We start from the raw sequence: 19,593 nt of genomic DNA, 5'->3' as shown, positions 1-19,593 counted from the left end.
AGATTTCTGCATTGTTGATTAAAGGGGCTATTGAGGAAGTCCCTGGCACATCATCCTGGTTGGGGTTTTATTCTCCCCTTTTTATGGTTGAGAAAAAGGATGGAGGTCTCCGGCCTATCCTAGATCTCAGAAAACTAAATAAGCTGGTTCGAACTAGGAAGTTTAAGATGGTAACATTACAGACGGTCTTAACACTGTTACCCTCGTATTCATGGTTTGCCGTCCTTGACCTCAAGGACGCTTATTTTCACATTTCAATTTTTTCCGATCACAAGAGGTACCTCCAGTTTACGTGTGGTACCAAGGTTTTTCAATACAGGGTCTTGCCCTTCGGTTTGGCTACCGCACCGAGGGTATTTACAAAATGCATGGCAGTTGTGGTGGCCCATTTGAGACTCCAGGGATGTTGCATTTTCCCGTATTTAGACGATTGGTTATTGGTGGGACACTCCCCTGAGGAGGTCGATAGGCAGATCGCTCTCACCTTATCTGTATGTCTTCAGTTGGGTCTTGTTGTCAACCAGAAGAAATCTAAATTGACCCCGGTAAGGTCCCTCCTTTTTATAGGAGTGGTACTAGATGGTGTTAGGAACATGGGTTTCCTGCCTGAGGAGAGGGCATCAAAGATTAAGACCCTTGTTCGTAAATTGAGGAGATGCCGTTACCAGCCGGCACGGTTCCTTCAGGGTTTGTTGGGATGCATGGCGTCCACGACGGCTGTGGTCCCCCTTGCCAGGCTTTTTATGAGAGACCTACAGACGTGGTTCAATTCTGTTTACTCCCCTGAACGGGATTCCCAGGACAGGAAATTTTCCGTCCCCAGACAGGTTCTGCGGTCGCTGGATTGGTGGTTGTCTGACGCCAATCTTATGAAGGGTGTTGAGTTTGGTTATAAACAACCTCAAATCACTATTACAACGGATGCCTCACTGTTGGGGTGGGGTGCTCATTGTGAGGGATTGTATGCCCATGGGGTATGGTCTGAACTAGAACGTATTGAGCATATTAATCTGCTTGAGTTGAGAGCGATCTTACTCGCTTTGATTTCCTTTTCAGATACGGTACAGAACAAGTCCGTCCAGATCTTGACGGACAATACGACAGCAATGTTTTACGTGAACAAACAGGGGGGCACGGCGTCCATGTCCCTGTGTGCAGAGGCAAAGAAGTTGTGGACTTGGGCCATAGAACATTCGGTGTGGCTCCAGGCAATGCACATACCAGGGGCCGAGAATTCTATGGCGGATCATCTGAGCAGATTGGACAGGGACAATCACGAGTGGTCCCTGCAGGACAAATATCTGCTCGCTGTTTTCTCCCGATGGGGGTTCCCGGAAGTGGATCTCTTCGCCTCGGAAGAGAATTGCAAAGTCCAAAAGTATTGCTCCAGGGGAGGAGTAGGCCTAGGGTCTCGTGGGGACGCATTTCAACTTGGGTGGTCGGGTCCCCTGATGTATGCATTCCCCCCGTTTCCACTGTTGACCAGAGTCGTCAGCAAGATTCAGAGAGACGGAGCATCGGTCATACTGATAGCCCCTTTTTGGCCACGCCAACCGTGGTTTCACGCCCTCTGGAGGCTCCAGGCACAGTGGATTCAGTTACCGGCGGTGCCGGACCTGCTGATTTGGAGGGGAGTGTTACATCACGATATCGAGAGGCTCAAGCTCACAGCTTGGCTGATCACACAAGGCCCTTTTTTTCGGTTGATGTAACTAATGTTTTAGAGAACGCTAGGCGTTTTTCCACCAGACAGTCATATGTGTTTAAGTGGGAAAAGTTTTCTTTGTGGTGTCAACAAAAGGGATCGCATCCATTTCAGGCTTCGTTGCCGGAAATATTAGATTTTTTGTGGGAGGTCAAACAGAGGGGTTTGGCTAATAGCTCCGTAAAAGTCTATTTGGCGGCTATCTCAGCCTTTCATCCTCCCATTGATCAGAGATCGGTTTTTTCTCATCCGATTGCGAAGATGTTCCTGAAGGGTCTGAATAACCTCTTCCCCCCAGTGACAGCTATCGTTCCCCAGTGGTCATTGCCTCTGGTGTTGTCTCGATTGATGGGAAAACCGTTTGAGCCCTTGGCCACTTGTCCTCTTCGACTTTTGTCTCAGAAGGTTGTTTTTCTGGTGGCTATCACCTCGGCCAGGAGGGTGGGGGAATTGGCAGCTTTGTCTCATGAACCCCCTTACCTAAAGGTCCATAAAGAGAAGGTTGTTTTGAGGACGAAGGTGGAGTTTTTGCCAAAGGTGGTATCAAGGTTTCATCTTTCCCAAGATATTACTTTACCGGTGTTTTTCCCTGACCAATCTACGGAAGCTGATAGGGCGTTGCATTCCTTGGATGTTCGCAGGGCACTCCTGTTTTATCTGGACAGGGTGAAACCATTTAGGCGTGACTCTAATTTATTTGTGTGTTACGCAGGGCCCAATAAGGGTAAGAAAGCGTCATCTTGCACCATTTCTCGTTGGGTGGTTCAAACAATTTGGACCTGCTATGCTGCAGCAAATCAACCTTGCCCTCTGGGTGTACGTGCTCACTCTACTAGGGCGCAGGCGTCTTCTGCGGCCCTGCTGAGGGGGGTCCCTCTCCATGATATTTGCAGGGCAGCAACGTGGGCCTCGGCTGACACGTTTATAAAGCACTACGCTTTGGATATCCTGGATAGGAAGGAATCTTTAGTGGGAACTGCAGTGTTGCAATCCATGTTTTTGTGAATTTCATTAAAAATAAATAAATAAATAACTGAATAGATTAATAAAGGACATGAATACAGTGTCTAATTGTGTTTTTTCTTAGGTAATGCCACCTCCCTGGCGTTAAGCTTTGTAATCTTCCCATGTGGGACTGCACTGGAAGACCGTAGATGAAAAACAGGTTTTTACTTACCATAACTGTTGTTCATCTAGGTCTTCCGTGCAGGCACACATGCCCTCCCTCCTTCCCCGCTGAGTCTTTTGGTATTTTTTCCTTGTAGACAGCGGCGAGAAAGGAACTGAGGGTATGTGGGGGGACGCTCTGCCTCTTGGGAGCCGTTTTTCGGCGGGAAATTGCCGCGCTTGCGCGGTGGGAGGCGAGAGCGCCCCCTGGTGGTGAATTTTTTGAGCTTGGAAATGTCCGGATCGGCAGGCCTGCGCGTGCGCAGTCCCATGTGTGCCTGCACGGAAGACCTAGATGAACAACAGTTATGGTAAGTAAAAACCTGTTTTTCCTCCAGTACACCCTTCGCTGTTGTTCCGGTAGAATTTGCATCCAGGGATGACCGTATCCCACTGGTACTCTGCCTTTCGCCAAGTTTCTGTTCTTACTATATCATTGTTTTCTCTTAAAATTAAGCGCTCCAATGCTCCCATTTTGGCTTGGAATCTTCTGGCATTAGCATAGAAACACCTTCACACAGTGTGTCTCTCTAGATACCTCTGGTGTGGACTTTTTCTTCGCAGGCCCTTTGGCCTCTTTGACTGGCTATCCTGTTTTACTTTATCCTTTTCCTCTGCTTTCCATATCTACTGCATTCCCATTTGAGCAATTCTGGGCAATTATTGTCCCCTTTTTCCTTTTGGGATGAATCTGTCCAAGCTGAATGCTTCTCAGCTCCTGTCAGCTTTCTCCTTGGATTCAATTTAAAAATGCTCTGCTACCTTTTAAATGTTACACTCCAGCAGTCTGGTTTATTCTGATTCAAGTGGAGCCCATCTTTTTTGTACAGGCCCTGCTTGTCCCAAAAGGTTTCCCATTGCCTAACAAATCTGAAGCCTTCCTCTCTACTCCATTGTCTCAGCCACATATTGAGACTCCCCAACCGTACTTGTCTAGCTGGCCACATTTCAGAGGAAGTTACCTTGAAGGTACTGGCTTTTAGTCTCCTACCTAGCCATGTAAATTTATCTTCCAGGACCTCACAACTACACTTGCCCACATCATTGGTGCCAACATGCACTACAAGTATTGACACCCCTGCCCCTCAGCACTATCTGCCAAGCAATCTAGATGATCTTTGTACCAGGGAGGCAATTCACGGTGCAGTCCACATGCCTGTCACAAACCCAGCTATCAACATACCTAATGATCAAAGCTCCCACAACAGCAAGCCCCCTCCCTCAGAGGCATGTTCTTGGTGTGAAAGGATATCTGTCCATCCACCAAGGAAGAGGTCCCTTTTAAGGGATCATGTCCACTTTTCTCAGAGTGATGCCCTTCTTCCCCAAGGCCCTCATTATCCAGGACTGGCAAGGAACTATCAGCTTGGAATTGGGATGCCCCTATCACATCCCTGATGGCCTTGACCACCACCCTCTTTGCTTCTCTCAGCTTTTCCTGATGAGGTACCTTGTTGAAAATCAAGATCCTTTAGATGTAAGGTGAGAATGGACTGCACCTTTAATTGCTTATCATTAGGTTTGGTTGTTAAATTCCTTTAGAATACCTTTGGAAAGGAAAAACAAGATTTCCAGGGTAGGAGCTCTCTTCTTCAGATTAGTTTCAGATGGGTAGCAGTGTGTTGGTCTTTAAGGTGCTATTGGACCTGAATCTTGCTATTGGGTGGATTAGTTTCTAAGTGTTCCAAGAACACGTGGAGAAAGAAGGACTACTTCATATGTTTGCAAGTATCCTATATAGGATGTAGTCCTATGCAGGAAAAATCATGAGAAATTGCTTATAGGTTGCCACATATAACGATCATGCACATATCTATTGTGATGTGTATGTATGTGCAGAGAAAGCACACCAACCTCACTTTTATAGCACCTACTTTGTTATGGAGGAATTGTGCCTCACTTAATGTTGGCAGCAAAGTTCTGACAGTTTGTACTATGTTTGAAGGTACACAAGATCTACTTATTTACTACTATGGTTCTTACTGTAAAACTGAAGTTGTGATCAATAAAGTCATCCATAATCTTGTTTCAAGGGTTATACCAATCAAAATCTGCTAAATAATTCAAGCATAAAATGCAGTTAATTTCCTTTGATAACATGCTGGATTTTTGTGAGATGTTAACCTTAATTTTCCACGATTGTGCTCTGTGTGAGAAGGGTTAGAGGTTAGCAGCAGTGCTTTGGATACATGATGGATGTGGGTCATTGGTGTGTTGCAGTGATCAGAAGTCAACTGTGTGGGGGGTATGCTGCAGTGGTGTGTTCATATTGCACCTCTCTGTTTTTGTATCCATCATGACATTTTGTGTAGAAACTTTGAAATTGTCCACACATGAATGGGCTGTGTTTTAGGGAGTACATTTGTCTGTGGAGAGGTAGGAACAATACAGAGTAAGCAGGCACCTGTTGTTTCAATAAAAATACAATGACCTAATATTGGGAAGGATTGCTATGTTCTCCCTCTGAGGCAGAGGACATCTTGGGTGTTTCCCACCATCCTATCAGGGTGGCAGGAAGTAGAATTTTCTTCCTCTAGTAGGTGGGACCACCCTCTCTGTCCTCAATTCTTTCCTGCCTCCGGGGAGATCAGTTCTACTTCAGTTAGCTTTGCTAACCTATCACTGCCCTAGACCTTTTTCCTTTTTTCACAGCTTTATCTACAACTTCCTTCCTGTTCTTTTTTACTTTTATCCTTGACTTTTTTCATCTCTTCTTTTCTTTCTACCTTGATTCCCTCCTCGGAGGGGAACTTGGAAGGGGATCCATGATGTCCAGGGAGTCATCGGACTCCGAAGACAGTTTTCTGGAGCACGCATTGGGTCATTCCCATGGAGCTGCCCTACCGATGGTGGGAACGGACCCGGCTAGCGCCAGCATGCCTCCAAGGCTTGCGCAGTCCCCCGGCAAGGAGCACTCTTTGGCCAAGCCCAGGCCCTCTAAACGGCCCCGTCTTTCTAAGCAGGAGCCCGGAAAAGCTGCGCGCCCCATCCAGCTGGCTGAGGGCGGCACTAATCGGCAGAGCTCGTCTTTGGTGGGAAAAGCAGCAGCAGCAGAAGCTTTCTCGCGCAAGTGCAACAATGTGATTGCCAATCTTCCGGCAGGAGAAAATTGGCCCGAGAACACCAGAGAAAGCCAGAGCTCCAGCCGAATCGACCAGGAGGTCTCCGTAAGTGCTCCCTGTAGTGGCCTGTCCCCAGAAATATTGGCGGCCATTAGACGGACCATGAGGGAGGAGGTCTTGTCCCTTTGCCATGCAGAGACTCTATGGCCCAGTAACGACCCTTCTTCCTTGTGTCCAGAAAATAACACCCCTAGTCGGGAAACAGGCAATCCATGGCCCACTAAGGCTGCCAGAAAGACTGTCAGCAAGCAGTCTTTCAGTTAGTTGGCTGGAAGAAGGGTCATCTCCCAGCGAGGGCTCAGATGATGGGGACTTCCTAACTGAGGAAAAGGAGGACGACGAGGCATACAAGGCGGAGCAGTCCAACAGGCTCTTTCAGGCTGAGGACTTTCAGTATCTTTTGTCCAAAACCCTGGCAGCACTAGACCTCAGGGAGACCCCTAAAGGGGAGGAGGATGATCCCAAATCAGAGAAATCTGGGATCAGACTCAAGGGGAATGGAATTCTTCCCTAGATCGGAAGAAAAGGACAAAGTCTTCCTTTCCCCCCGAGTACTTCGAGAAGCAGCTGAGGGCGGAATGGGTGATGCCAGCAGCTCATAAGCAGTTCCCTAACTCTCTCAAAAAATTATATGCATTGCCTAACTTTGCCTCTGAGTTATTACGGGTGCCGATTGTGGATGCTCCCGTGACAGCTCTTCAGTCTCATGGCTTACTTTCGGAAGACGGCCAAGGGTCCATCAAAGATGGCCTGGATAAAAAGGGAGATGGGGCCCTGAGAAGAGCACATGAGGCTATGGCGATTAAAGCCTCTGCAATAGCATCTATTGTTTCCAGGATCTCAGTAGTGTGGGTCAGGAGGTTGATGGAACTCCTACCAAGCAACAGCAAATGACTTTGAGAGGGAGCCAATAGAATTCTTAAGGCTAGCACCTTTACAGCCGACGCCATGCTGGACTGTAGGAAAATATAGCAGAGTTTGTGCAAAGATTGCACATTGGAAGTAATGAGAATAGATTGACAAACACACACTCCAGTGTAGCTCTGTAAAATTGCTTTACTAAAGGATAAAAATTAGGGTTACATTTGAAGAAAATAATAAATTGCTAAGTTGACTACATCTTGCTAGATAAGTGACTTAGAGTCAAGATGAAGTGAAGAAGAAGAAAGTAAGTGAGTGAACAAAGAGCAATAAAACTTCAGTATATAGCATCAATTAATTGCCCCCAATAAACTAACTGCCCAATAGAAAATCCTAGTCTTACTTCATTATGCTTAGTGACTCCCCTTTCTATGGCGGGAATCTTATTCAAAGCTCTAATGGTTACATTCAAAGTATGTTTACTAATTAAGTAGGTAACACAAACAGTTTAACTCTTTCATGACTGGAATGAAAACACTTGCTAAATTCCCACATGGACACCATGTCATTTGTTTCCAGAGCAATGGCTTCTGCGATGTCGGCAAACACCTTTTTTTGGCTCCAGGCCTGGCTGGCTGATATTCAGGCCAAGACCATCCTGATGTCTTATCCATTCCTGGGTGGTAAGCTTTTTGGAGAACAATTGGATAAGATCCTAGTAGAAACTAAGGACAAGAAAAAGGCCCTTCCAAGATCTCTAAAAAGAATGGAGAGATGATCCTTTGGCTACCAACCATTCAGATCCCAACATACTGTACCCAGGAGTCAACAAGATACCAAGCACACTTGGACTTTTCAGAGGAACCACTCACAAAGAGGTAACTTTCAGCCCAGATCACAGAGACAACAGCTAAACCGCTCCAGCAGGCACGAATTAGAGGATAAAGGCCAGAAGCCCTGAGTCGCTGGAGGCTCCGGTGGGAGGAAGACTACTTCTCTTTCAGCAAGCATGGTTGGAATCCAAAGTGGATGCCTGGGCCAGAGAAGTAGTATCCAGCGGCTACTTAGTAGAATTTTACTCACTTCCACTGGAGCACTTCCTAATTTCACCTCTGAAAAGAACCCACACAGACGCACCATCACAATCAAGGCCATACGCCACCTCATAGACATCGAGGCTGTCGAACCAGTTCCCCCCAACGAAAAGGGAAGAGGTGTGTACTCTATTTTCTTCACAGTCCCAAAGAGGAATGGGGACTGGAGAGCCATATTGGACTGAAAGTACTTGAACCAATTAATAAAGTTACTCCATTTCCGGATGGAGACTCTTCGCTCCATAGCAGAGGCTCTTCAGGAAGGAGAGTTCTTAACATCCATAGACCTTATGGAAGCGTATCTTCACGTTCCTATTGCCGTGGCTTACCGACAGTTCCTGAGATTCTGTGTAGGGGACGTTCATCTACAATTTTTGGCACTGCCCTTTGGACTTGCCACGGCCCCGAGAGTCTTCACTAAACTTCTCATCGTTACCTATTGTCCGACTCTGGGAAATGGGCTTCCACCTTCATCCATATCTGGATGATATTTTAATAAGATCCAAATCGAGAGAGTCCTCTCATCGAGCTACCAAACACATACTTCAGTTCCTGAAGAAGTACGGTTTCTTGATAAACACATCCAAATGCTCCCTATGACCAATGCAACGCCTGGAACATCTGGGACTGACAATAGATACTCAAGAGAGACGCTTCTTCCTCTCAAAGGAAAAACTTGACAAGACCAAGCAGATGGCATTGAACATCATCAGACAACCTTCATCTCTACTCATGGAGTTATCCATACTCCAAGGACTGTTGGTAGCAGACACGGAAGCAATTCAGTGGGGTCCCTTCCACATCAGACCTCTACAATCCGTTTTGAGAACTTTTCAAATGCAGATAGCATGGAGACAGGTCATCAAGATGTAACTACCCAGACACATCAAAGAAAGTCTAAAATGGTGGACGATAGAATCCAATTTGAAACAAGGCAAGAGTTTTTTAACCCCAACTTACATTCAGATATTTATGGATGCAAGCCTTCAGGGTTGGGGAGCCACTCTGAATGGGTTCCCAATCAAAGGACTCTGGACGGAGAAAGAACAGTCTCTACTGATCAACGTCCTGGAGATGAGAGCCATTTTCCTAGCGCTAAACAAGTTCGACAATCAGATCTATCAATCACATGTCCTGATCCGAATGGACAATATAGCTGCAAAGACGTATATCAACAAACAAGGAGGGACGAGATCGTCACGGCTACAATGAGAAGCAAACAGGATTATCAGTTGGGTGGAGAAGAACCTCCTGTCAATTCAAGCGGAACACGGCAAAGGTGTATACAACGTTCAGGTGGACTGGCTGAGTCGGAAACATCTTCACCCAGGGGAGTGGTTATCACCCACAGATAAGACCATATTAGCGGCTCAAAAAACCTCAACCATAAAAATATACAATACCACATGGAAGGCCTTCACACACTGGTGTAGGCGCAAAAAGTTAGGCCCTCTAGAACCGTCTCTAGGAAACAGTTTCTTCAATAGGTTCTAGACAACTGTTTGAAGCCAGCAACACTAAAGAAACAGGTAGCAGCCATCAGTACCGTTATACCCAATATGGGGAAGGAAACTCTCTCCTTGCACCCGCACATCCACAGCTTCCTCGAGAGCGACCTTGTTGAATCCCCCAACGGTGCATCGGTTTCCAACTTGGCGTCTAAATGTAGTGTTAAAAGCAATCATAAAAACACCTTTTGAACCTGTAAGGGACATTCCCATGAGATGGTTGAAGTTAAAAACCATCTTCCCAACAGCAGTAACATCAGCGTGTCGTGTTTCTGAGCTGAGTACCCTGTCTGTTCGATCAGACCTCTGCATTTTTCACAAGGATAAAGTTTGTTGAGAACTGATCCAACCTTTCTACCTAAGACATATTCAAAATTTCATAACTCTCAAGAAATCAACTTGCCTTCCTTTTGTCCTAACCCAAGACACTCTAAGGAACCCGAGTGGCATACCTGCGACGTGAGGAGAACTCTTAAAGCGTACCTGATTAGAACAGAGCGCATCCGCCAAACAGACTCTCTCTTCATAAATATCACACCACCCAAGTTCGGACAACATATGTCACCAGCGGCAATTGCTCAGTGTCAAAACCTGCATTAAGGAAGCATACAAAGCACTTAAATTGGACATTCCTAAAGGGATCACAGCACATTCTGTGAGAAGTGCTGTAACCAATGCATCTCTTCGAAGAAACGCCTCAATAGAGGAAATATGCAGAGCCGCCACCTGGTCTTCGTTTTCTACCCTCATTAAACATCATTTACACACTTTTCGGCTGACGCAGCCTTCAGAAGACAGGTATTACAACACGTAGTGGAGGACGAAGTTCTTGTCCCACCCGAAGAATAGTGCACTGCTTTGGGAGCACCCAAGATGTCCTCTGCCTCAGAGGGAGAATGGACCTTTGGACACTTAACGTGAAGGGTCCTTCTCCTCTGAGGTCAGGAGGACATCTTGCCCTCCCAAGATCTTCAGAGATTCAAGGACATGACAGAGCTTTTCCCCTTTTTTCTCTCCTACTGCCTATTCTTCACCTTTTGGCTGCATGTCTTGAACTAATTCTTCTGGCGTAATCTTTCTTGTCTGTATCTGAAGGACCTTTATGTTAGGTGTTAAAGGTGATCGGACACAAGGATATATACTGCTGAGGGGAGTCACCCGAACTGAGGACAGAGAGGGTGGTCCCACCTACTAGAGGAAGAGGAAGAAAATTCTACTCCCTGCCTCCCCGATAGGATGGTAGGAAACACCCAGGATGTCCTCCTGACCTCAGAGGAGAAGGACCCTTCATGGTAAATGTCCAAAGGTCCGTTTTCTTTTTCGCTGAAGCACTACAATGCTTCGTTTGATTTGTTTAATGTTTAGTTACTGATGTAAGTGATATCATAAGTGATGTCTATTGGTTATTTAGCAGATTGAATCATGAAACCCTACAGGCTTGGAACAAGGACTTTCACTGGGTGTTGTTTCACATAATAAACTTTTTGTTCACAAACCATCAAATTATGATACTGGAGTCAAGAAATCATCATGAATTGATATTGGCCACTAGCTATAACAGTGCTTTTCAAGGGCCTTGCTTATTTCTTCCAAATTAAAGATTCTTTTTAAAAAAATAAATAAATAAAACTGAAACAAAATTTACTTGCACACCCTAAACTGAAATTACATCCAGTCCTTCCTAAGGTGAATTTGTCAGTTTTCCAGACTAATTCATTAGTTGCATAGAAGGGAACAGAAAGCCTCATCGTAACAGCTAATTTGCTGAGACAACTACAATCTCTCAACTCCAGCTCACAAATCCTTGTTCCCTTTGTTCCAGTGCTCGAATCTGGTCCTGCCCTGCTCCGTTGTTGTTGCTGTTTCTTTTCCTCCTGCTTCTCTTTTTAAAAAAGTGACACTGATTTAGAGAGCTCTGCTCTGCTTGTCATGCATGGAATTCCATGGGCTATAAGACTGATACACGCCAGTGAAAGATTACACTGTTCAAGATGTTCACATGGCTCATTTGATTTACTCCATACTTAGGTTTACTAGAAGTGTCAAGTACCTCTGGGACTCCTAGTTTGGCTCTTCCCTGATGGTAGACAAGAAGCAATTCTAGTCTATGTTTTCATCCTCACAATCCAAAAACACTCATTTTGTTTTAATTAAGCTCTTATGGAGGAGTCTGAAAACTACAGTGGAATTTGAAAAACTGAAATTTCATCTTTATGAAACATAGAAATGTGTAAGTTTTCCTTTGGGCACTCAGTTACACAAGATTAGCTGAATGGTGTTTCCCAATGGGATTCTAAAGCCAGCTTTGATGCAAGTCCTTTGGTGTTCATTAAGAAAATCCCACCTGGGAATTGGATTGTTTAGTATATTTAGAATCTAAACATTTTAATCATGGCTTGGGTAACATTAGATATTCAGCACCCCTCCAGTTCTCTGATCTTAAATGAATATTAAAGACATTTTCATTTCTTTTATTGCTACTGTTTTATAGACAAATGGTAGTGTTGTCATAATTTTAATTGCCTGATTTACTATACAGCACAATTACCAAAATAACTGGTTTTTTGCAATGAATCAGCAGAATTTCCCTGGATTTTTTCCCCCTGCATGGGTGATGCTTCTGACTTCTAGAGACTTGGGGGCTGTTTTTACAGCAGCTTTGCTAACAAATGATTAATGTGTTTCTGTAGTATCTTCTTGGCATTCTTTGCTCCCAAAAGTGATTCTCCCCTGCCCTCAAACCACACCAGATCATGTTACTTCAGGTGTGAAGTGTTCTAATATTTGCATGCTCAATTTGCAGTTCCTTACTTTAAATGAAGGCAAACCTTAAACTGCTGTGCACATTCTAGAGCTTCCTGGGTTCCGCTTGCCTTGATAGCATTTTCTGTTGATGGGCAGAATATCAGCTTGCCTCTTAAACAGCAGTTGTTATCTCCTTTGGGTTCATTAGCTACAATTATGATATGAAAAGGAGAATTTTTCTGAAGCAGGCCATCCAATTCATAAATGCAGATCAGAGCTGTGGCATTATTTTTGTACAGACAAAAAGAGTGTTTGATACAGCTAAGAAACTATATTTCCCCAGTGCTGCATTTTTATATCTTTAGATAAAAATTCTAGCATAGTAAAGAGAATGCACCAATATCTCATCCTTCCCATCCCCCTCATTGCTTTTAGTTATCAGCAGCACAGCAGTGGAAATTTCCACTGCCTGCCTTAGTGAGAAAGAGGCAATGTTCTAAACCAACCTTTTTGAGACAGGGCCTATTTCTGTTGTAAAATCACAAAAGAAAGAACTAGCTTGGGAACTGAATGTAGTATTTAATGAAATATAGACAATGGGGCAGAGTTGCGAGTGTGAAATTATCACAAAACTTAGTTTGCTGTCTAAATCTTTGGCAGGATTATCAAATACAAGGATGGATGCTTTAAGTGACAATACTGATGGCACTGAGGAAAATACTGGTTTCTTTGTAATTTCCCTCTTAAATGTTGTTCTTCCTCTTATTTCTTCAGTTTGCTGTAATGCCTCCTTAAGATCAAGTGCTAGAAGGGCCCCATGAAAAACAATGGAACTCATCAACTTAGTTTTACTAAGAGTAAATCCCTAAATTGGCAACAAGAATTTGGGTTTTTTTCACATGAGGAATCCTAGCATTTTGAACTTGTTTATCAGATTACTGTGATTGATGGCTGTTAGTGTTTTCAGACATCGCAAACACACCACAACTTATTTGTAACAAGAATGAAACTGAACTCCTTAGGCTTGCATGGTTTAATCCTTCTTTAAAACCTAATTTATGGGTAGGAAACCAACTCCAGTTATTTAATGTACTAGTCACAATGAATTGTAGTTAGATGAAAACCTTGATTTAAAAAGTCTTCAGCACCCACTCATGTGATGGAAGAAAGTCAAAGAGCCTGAGGATCTTGTTCACATTACAAGAAAATTATGCTTTGTTCTTGACATTTGAATGCAGATAGTGCATATGTATGTCTGGTTGGTCTGCTGTCTCATTTCATTCACATGGGAGAAATTCCCCATCTTTTTCTCCTAATGGCAAAGCCTTATTTCAGCACAAGAAACTTTCCTTTAGAAAAAGCAGTATGTTCTAGTTGAGCAAGACTCTGCTGTTAAGCAGCATAGGTCCCAGCCCTGTATTTGTCAGAATAGGGGTGGTAGCCTGAAGATGTTTCCCTGATACTGAGAATTTCAGGCAGTTCTAGAATTGTGTAGAAGTGCCATGTTGCCAAGATCACTGAGATCTACAGAATGGTATAATGGGTTGCTGAGTGAATGCCAAGCAGTTCAAGTTGAGGCTGCCTGTCTTCCACTGCAACATCTGTGCTTACCAACTTGAAAATTAAAGAAAGGGCAAGGGATGCAGTAACACAACTCCCTGTGTTACTTTTTCTTGTGGGGAAAAAAAAACACTTCTCGACAGAGCAATTTTTTTAACGAGACATGTGTATCATTTGTGTTAACTGTAGATCTTAATTCTAGGTATTTGTTCCTGAAATGCACCAAGACAGACTCTCCTAGGAAAAATAATATATTGAATACAAAACATGTACAGTTGGTAGAGTTTCACGTGTGGCTTCTGCAATTTCAGGAGCATTTCTAGTTAGGGAGTTGGTGTCCCGTTCAGAGGCCAGTTGTTTGTCAACTTTTTATGCCTTAAGAGAGGGTGAGCTCCTTCCTGTTCAGATGTCCTTTGATTACTGTGAAGAGCAGCAACATAGTCTCTCTACACAATACCTCTTACATGAGGTATTACATTACTCAAGTGTAGGGAGATGCAGTGTTAGCTAGGAAGTGTAGTTTCAAAAGACAGAGCCAAAGGTTCTATCAATTTCACCTCTCTACAGGAGGGTAATTTAAAAAGACAGAGCTGGCTGAGATTGTTCCTCAGAGGATTTGTTAATATTATCTTTGCCTCCCTGAAAGGAGAGGGGGTGAAATTGACAAAGCCTTCAAGGAGGTGAAGCGATCTCTGTGGGCGCTGTCTTTTTAAACTACCCTCCTGTAAAGAGGTGAAATTTACAGAACCTTTGGCTCTCTCTTTTTAAACGATGCTTCCCAGCTAGCATAGCGTATCCCTACACTTGAAGGTCCTCATGTAAGAGGCCTTGTGTAGAAAGACTCTCAGGTATAATGTTCTCTGGGCTTCTTCTTTTGATTGTAAGTTTAATTAGCCATTACCTTGCTTCTTACTGCTTTCAAGGGTTCTTTACCACATGTTGTTCCCAGCATGTCATCCTTGTAAAAGATTCTGGAGTTGTGGTGGGCGAAAACATTTTTCCCCAGATAGACACAGTCATAGCCTAATTTTGATGTGAAAATATTGCCTTAAATATAATAAACAGGCACATCACATAGGGCTCTATGACATCCCTGTGGGAAAGAGGCTTGGGGAAATATGTGGCTCTTGATATTTGGCTAACTCACGGTACCTCACCCTGTGAGTACACAGAAAAATATTTGCTCAGTATCAACATCTGGGGTGAATGGATGCCGTTCCAACCTTGGGATCTGTTCATAATGTACTGGACATATGTTCAAGAGCAGATACTAGTACCCACCTCCAGGGGGAACGGTTAACTGATCTCATATATATAGGTCTGCACAGAAACAATGGAGAACAACAACAGAGCACATATGCTCTGCCCATATGTAGAACATTTGTCTGTTACTGAACAGTTGACCACTTGAATATAAGCTACAGTTAAGGAAACTTTCTTTATTATGCTGACTGTAATGTTTTCTATTTAAATAGTTTTTATTTCTGCCGGCTAATGTGGGTTTTTTAAAGTTCTTTCTATGACATCCCCATATCTTTAAACAGCAGAAATGGCATCAGAGGTATTTTTAAAATTCAAAAATAACTATTTATATTAGAGGGAAAAGGTCTGGTGAAATCAGGGGTTGAGAATTTCTGAGGCAATTCAACATATATTGTGTGTGTGTATGTGTATTTATGTGTGTGTGTGTATGTATATGCATGTATATATGTGTGTATGTGTATGTATGTATATGTGTGTGTGTGTGTGTGCAGTGCTTTTTTCTTCTAAAAAAATGTTTAGGGATACTCTTAGTTTGACTCAAGAAAATCACCATTTTATAGTTCAACCCAGAAAAAATAAATGCAGTCAATGGATAAAATTACCAAGAACATGCATTACCTCATATTACACAGCTCACAATAACTTCCAGATTGGCATGAGGTTGTATTCACTAACATCTTCCCAATTCCTCTGCTTGCTTTTGGTGTCCGTCACCAGATGTCGTCCTTTCAAAACCCATGAATTTACATACACTGAAGGCTTAAACAAACTCAAAGGAGGGCCTCTATAGTGACACGTGTGCACAACCAAAGAGTTTCGGTATAGACAAACTCTTTGTGCAAAATGTACACAAATTGGTCACCGCCGTCGGGGGTACCAACAAGACTGACCAATCACCGTGCTAGATTCCAACTACCAGAGCTCCAAGTGGCTTAGAGAAGACTTGTTTGTATTTGTCTGCACCCTAACGATCACCGGTGGTGTGTTTGATGCTCAAAGATGTTCCATTTTTTGTAAGACTAACAGCGCTCCTAGTGAGTTTAAATATAACGAAACATTTTTGTTGCCAACATACACTACATAAAACTTAACAGATTACATAAATATCCATAATAATACGTTTGGAGTTGGTTTAGCGGGAATTCCAACATTTTAAAATTTTTACTTTCTCCTGTTAGATTTACAAAATGTTTAGGGGTATGTATCCCCCCAGAAAAAAGCACTGTGTATATGTATATATGTGTGTGAATGGTTGAATGTTTACCTCAGATACATGTGTATGTATATGTGTGTATACACACACACACACACACACACACACATATATATTTGTGAGGTAAAAAAGTACATGCACAGACTTTAGTTCTTATGCTCTTCGCAGATACTTAAATGTTTATGTTTTGAGGCTTTTGTTCCATTGGTTTCCCCCAAACATTCTAGTAAACTTTCTTCTCTTTCTCTTTTGGAATTAGGCATGCTGGTATTCACATTCTAGTTCCCCAATCTCCTTTTCTCCAACACCAGCACTTTCTTTCAGTTGTTAACTGAATCTGGTCTCCCCAGACAGTTTCTAACCACGCCAGACCAATCTCCAGAGCTACCTCACTGTTTAACTGGGTAGGGAAAATCTCCTTATAAGATCTATCCCCTTTCTTTGACCCATTTGGGTGTCTGTACCTACTTCTCAAACTTCCTTGCTAACTTTTAACCAATTCTCCTGTCAGTGTTAAAACTGTTCTCCTTTTTGGACTCTGTCTCCCCCAACTCTTCACACTTGATTCCTCTCAGCTAGGATTGAAAACAGACTCTCCTCTTTCCAGCACATGCTACCCTATCAGATGCCTTGGAGTAGCCTGTCATTCAAAGTTCTCTGTTTCTGTGAAGGATTAACCCTTAACAGTCCTGCAGTTGTGTGTACAGCACTTCTAGGCTTTTTAAAACGTGCAGTCTGTCACAGTTGCTGTTATTTAAAATGCATGCCTCTAAGGAAAGAAAGAGGAGGCTGGATGAGTGAATGGAATGTGTTATGATTGGCCAGTACCTGTACCCTACGGGGTGGAGTGAACTGGAGTTTTAGTCAAAGAACTGAGAGAAGTGTTCATCCAGGTCAAAACAGGCAAACTGTGTGCAGCCTGGAAATGTCTGTATGTTTCTGAGAGAAAATATTTATTCTGGACAAAGCAGGCAGCTTGTGTGGCAGCTTGAACTGGCTGTGTTGTATTCTGAGAAATTCTGTCTTAAGTCAGGCAAACTGTATGTACGCTTCAGAGAGAAATAGTCTGTATTATTTGAATGAGAGATTGATCTGTCTAGTTCAAGCAAGCTGTGTGGAAAGATCTGAGTGGATCTATGCCTGTGTGGATATGAAGAAAGTTTATTCTGTTAGTGAAGACTTGAGTAGAAAATTAGTCAGTGACTGAGTCTGTGAATATAACTTTAAGAAGAGATAATTACTTGTGAAACCACCAAGCTTCAGAACTAAATTGAAACCAATATGCTTATCAAAATTCTATTTATATACCTATAAATAAATTCTACTTTTGTTTAAGAAAAAAGATCCTTTTTTATCTCATAACCACTCTTATGTGTTGACCGTTCTGTGAAACTGCCATCTATAACAAGCCTTCCTTTATTACAAGTTATAACAAGAAGGTCTAAGGTGAAAGCCTTTGGCAGCAGCAAAAATTTTTTGAGGGAGTCAGGGAGTCAGCAATGTATAGGCCGCACAAACAAAAGGGAAGGTGTTCTCTAGGAAAAGGCTTGGGTAAAGTAGAGAACGCCTAAGCTCTGTGTGGGTGGAATTAGAAAGTGTGTTTGTTGTGACCAGAGGCCCCTCGAAGTATAAGTGTAAGGTAATGTAAGGAGGAGCTGAATTTAAGGTCCAAAGCCAAAGTTTTAAAAAGCAGGGTGGTTCAAAACTAATCACAATGTTTCACTGACTTAGGCTGTTTTCCTTTTTTCCCCCTTTCCTTTTTTGTATTTCATTGCAGGTATTTTTTGATAGACTTTGTTTCCCCACCAGCAGCTGTTTCAGTCATGTTGGAGCATTTAGGACGTGACATTGATGTAATCAGGTCTACTGTTTTGAAACATCAAGTGATAAAGACTGAAGAATGTATGGGTATAATCCCAGTTAACTATGAAGATCAACTGATTACCAAGAAGAAATAAAGAGCTGAAAGCCATAGAGGTTTTGTTGCTACTTGAATTCAGTTGTAAGCACGTACAGTATATGCAGTTAATACATAAGACTATGATCTAGTAGATAATTGGTATGCTGATGTAACAGAGCTGTGCTGTTCTTTGATGCCTAGTGTAAAAGTTGATTGAAAGATGGAGGAAAGTATTTTGAAATTTATCCTGCTGTCTGGAATGCAATCCTAAATAAAGTTGAACCCTTCTAAGCCAACTGATTTAGAAAGGTGTAACTCTTTTTAGAATTATGATCTTATATGGCATTATTCAGGATTAAGCATCATTGAACAAAATGAGACTTGTCTCTAAGTAAACATGCATAGGACTAAGCTGGAAAACTTCTCATTTCAGTACCTTTCAGACTTTGTACTCTTAATAATAAAACTCTTCTGTAGTGTAAATACTATACAATAGCATGTGAAAATTTGTTGTAAGATAATAAAGTCACAACTCCCTCCTCACACATGAAGCTGAATATAAAGACATAATAGGAATAAGAAATACTAGCATTATGTTTCTGTGCTCTGTTCTCAGTTTTGTTCCTTGACCAACACATAGATTAGATTTCAGTGTAAATAAATACTGTGCTAGGTGCTAGTTAATGTAACTCATGGAAATGATAAGAATCTGCAAAAACGTGCATTATGTTTACTGTTTTTAGAAAGCAAAAAGAGATGGCAGCTTACACATAGATAGGAAGTAGACTTGATAGCTCTAATAAGTACATCCCCCCCCCATACACAGGCATCCTCTGTGTGTGGACTGATGGCTTGGCAGTTTTTATTCTCATTATGTAGATTTCATTTCTTTCCTCCCCCCCTCCCCGAAGTCTCCAGTAAGGTTTCCACTGTTGTTTTCTTTTTTAAGCCAGGAAAGAATTCCTGACAGAGGTTGCACTCAACCATTCTTTACTTCTTTAATTGGTTTTCGGGAACCAACTCTTGAGAAGGAAAGAAAGGGTGAAATACATCTGTGAATAAATGTAAAGTGTCTGCTTTTATTTTGGGGCTACATATATTAAAGAGTTTAGCCTCCTGACTCTTTTTTATTCATTTATTATAGTTGCTTTTATATAGGGGCTTCTAGTGATCCCCGATCTCATTCAGTGAGTTGTAACGATTAGTATATTGAACTAGGTCTGCAGGAGAGTGGGTTCAAATTCCCACTCAGCCTTGATACGTGCTTTGGCCAGACACACATTTACCTACCTTTGAGTGCCTTCAAGAAAGGAGGGAATCAAAATGCCTTTGATAGACTAAGAACCCGGTCCACACCTGCCTAGCTTATTCCATGCTGTAGTATTGGCTGTTTCCAGAAGATTCAAAGAGGGCATCGAGTCAAGTTAGAAATCATTAGGGGAATGAACTTGACAG

General features: G+C 42.7%; 1 protein-coding gene across 1 annotated transcript in view; it reads left to right on the top strand.

Annotated features, from left to right (window-relative positions):
- The window catches only part of MRPS6 (mitochondrial ribosomal protein S6), a 46,661-nt gene extending 27,403 nt beyond the window's left edge, over positions 1–19,258 (top strand). The window contains exon 3 of the mRNA XM_054973267.1: positions 18,016–19,258. Coding sequence (XP_054829242.1) covers positions 18,016–18,196 — 181 coding nt within the window. The 3' untranslated portion in view covers positions 18,197–19,258. The remainder of the gene's footprint in view (positions 1–18,015) is intronic.
- The last annotated feature ends 335 nt before the right edge of the window (positions 19,259–19,593 follow it).

Source organism: Eublepharis macularius, chromosome 3 (assembly GCF_028583425.1).
Source record: "Eublepharis macularius isolate TG4126 chromosome 3, MPM_Emac_v1.0, whole genome shotgun sequence".
Taxonomy (NCBI): Eukaryota; Metazoa; Chordata; class Lepidosauria; order Squamata; family Eublepharidae; genus Eublepharis; species Eublepharis macularius.
The sequence above is the reverse complement of the archived record's forward strand: the minus strand, read 5'-3'. Positions and strand labels throughout refer to the sequence as shown.